Here is a 2,260-nt window from a genome sequence, read left to right as displayed (position 1 = left end):
TCAGTTTCATACTTCTGAACATACTGTAAATCTGAACTACTTTCCCACAGTGAGATGCCAAACTATGACGCTGTCATCTCTGCCATGCTGAAGCACGGTTTGGAAGAGCTGCCCAAACACTGCAAGCTGACACCTGGCACCCCCCTCAAGCCCATGTTGGCGCATCCCACCAAGGGAGTGAGCGAGGTGTTGCGCAGGTTCGAGGGGGCAGAGTTCACCTGCGAGTACAAGTACGACGGGGAGAGGGCACAGGTCAGTTGCTAGCGTAAACAGAACTGTTCCCATCATGAAGCAATTTTAAACTAATTTCCAACACAACAAATTGGACTCATCCAAATTTTCGACTGTACAACTCCAGTCTTTGTCAAGGAATGAGCAATCCACCACTTCCCTGACGTCACGCAGATAACACACGTGACTCCGTGAGCAGTGGATCATAGGTCTTTCTATAACTTCCTATTCTTTTGAAAAATAGTTTTGCACTTTTTTTCTTGGCTATGAACAGGTGGTGTTGAACACTGCCAGTTTTTGCCATAATCATAAGTATTGTTTCAGTCATTTTGAGGCATAAATTTTTGTACTGCAAGAATTTTACGTTGTTTGTTATATTCTGCTTTCTTGGCAATGAGAAACATCGCAATGAATGACATCTTTGTCTGTTCAGAATGTATTGGATGGGTTTAAAGAAGAAGTGTAGTATTACTAGTGATCCTTTTTAGAGACATAAGGTAATCATGATGCCCTGTAAAGATTATGGATTGTGTAACATACTTTGATATGATGTATATATATAATAATAGTTTTTGATCACACTTAAAACATGTTTTTGTTCTTGTCAGATCCACATGCTAGAAAATGGAGAGATCCACATCTATAGCAGAAACCAGGAAAACAACACCTCCAAGTACCCAGACATCATTGCACGCATGCCAAAGGTCAAGCATGATGATGTCACTTCCTGTATCATTGACTCGGAGGCGGTAGCCTGGGACCCCGAGAACAAGAAGATCCTGCCCTTCCAGGTGCTCAGTACCAGGAAGAGGAAGGTGGGTGTCACATGATAGGGGCATGATGATCACATGATGGTCACATGATAGTCACCTGACATTAACATTAGGCATCACACAAGCAATGTGTGGCATTGATATTGCCTTGTTTACCTACAACAGATTTGGGGAAGATGGGTAGGTTGAAAATCAATTCAGTATTTGTTTAATAATCAATGTTTTTAGCTACCTTTACAATATTTATTGACTTTTCATGCTAAAGATATATTATATAGTCAATTGATGAAGTCTAATGGCTCTGTTATTGTTCCTTCAGGATGCTGATAAGTCAGAGATTAAGGTGCAGGTGTGTGTGTATGCCTTCGACCTGCTGTACCTCAATGGACAGGTGAGTTGATAAAAGGTTTCTTAAGAAAGGCACAGTAAATAAGTTACAAATCCTGTTCAAGACCTACTATATTTTTTCCTATTTTTTGTAATGTACTAGTACAATGTATTGTACAGTATGCTGGTGAAGAAAATAATCAGTGCAAAAGTTTTCTATCTTTCCCAAACATGACATTGTAGATGGATTTCTTTCCATTGAGTTTAGTTAGTTACATGAGAGTAATGAAGAAGGACCTGGATTTTTATTGATGAAGTTACATATTGTACATGGAAATAAATGCTGATCGAACTTTCCTTCCTTTTTAGTCCCTGGTACGAGAGCCGTTCCGCAAACGTCGCGAGATGCTGCGAGAGTCGTTTGAAGAGGTGGAGGGAGAGTTTGTGTTCGCCACATCGATGGTGTCGGGAAACACGGAGGAGATCGCAGAGTTCCTAGACGCCTCCATCAAAGGTGTCAAACTTTGTAAACTTTTCATTTCTTCAGCAACTGTTGACAACCATCAGCATCAACCATCCTATAGTACAGTTTTGTACATCTGTACTTGTCAGAGGTATGTCCAGTATCAGGGTGAAGTGGCAGAAGTTAGGGTGGCAGAAGTTGTCTGAAGTTGTCCGAAGTTACGACCATTTCCGAGTGGTTTTGGGGGTTATCGGGAGTAAAGTCTGACGTCACTGTAACTTGTAACACCGACACTTGTGGGGTAGGGTGGCAGGTGTCTGAAGTTGTCCGAAGTTGTCTGAAGTTACGTGACGTCACTGTAACTTCCGACACTTGTGGGGTAGGGTGGCAGGTGTCTGAAGTTGTCCGAAGTTGTCTGAAGTTACGTGACGTCACTGTAACTTCCGACACTTGTGGGGTAGGTGGC

The 2,260-nt window shown here is 42.0% G+C and overlaps 2 protein-coding genes across 4 annotated transcripts in view; one reads left to right on the top strand and one right to left on the bottom strand.

The window, feature by feature from the left end:
- LOC109461751 overlaps positions 1–2,260 on the bottom strand; it is a 23,777-nt gene that overhangs the window by 13,979 nt on the left and 7,538 nt on the right. The gene's annotated exons all lie outside the window — the stretch shown is intronic.
- The window catches only part of LOC109461724 (DNA ligase 1-like), a 17,832-nt gene continuing 15,627 nt past the window's right edge, over positions 56–2,260 (top strand). For both annotated transcript variants that reach the window (XM_019758123.1, XM_019758116.1), the window contains exons 1-2: positions 56–252; positions 840–1,046. In XM_019758123.1, coding sequence (XP_019613682.1) covers positions 85–252; positions 840–1,046 — 375 coding nt within the window. In that variant the 5' untranslated portion in view covers positions 56–84. The remainder of the gene's footprint in view (positions 253–839; positions 1,047–2,260) is intronic.

Source organism: Branchiostoma belcheri, unplaced genomic scaffold, assembly GCF_001625305.1.
Source record: "Branchiostoma belcheri isolate BF01 breed outbred unplaced genomic scaffold, Haploidv18h27 scaffold112, whole genome shotgun sequence".
Lineage (NCBI taxonomy): Eukaryota > Metazoa > Chordata > Leptocardii > Amphioxiformes > Branchiostomatidae > Branchiostoma > Branchiostoma belcheri.
The sequence above is the reverse complement of the archived record's forward strand: the minus strand, read 5'-3'. Positions and strand labels throughout refer to the sequence as shown.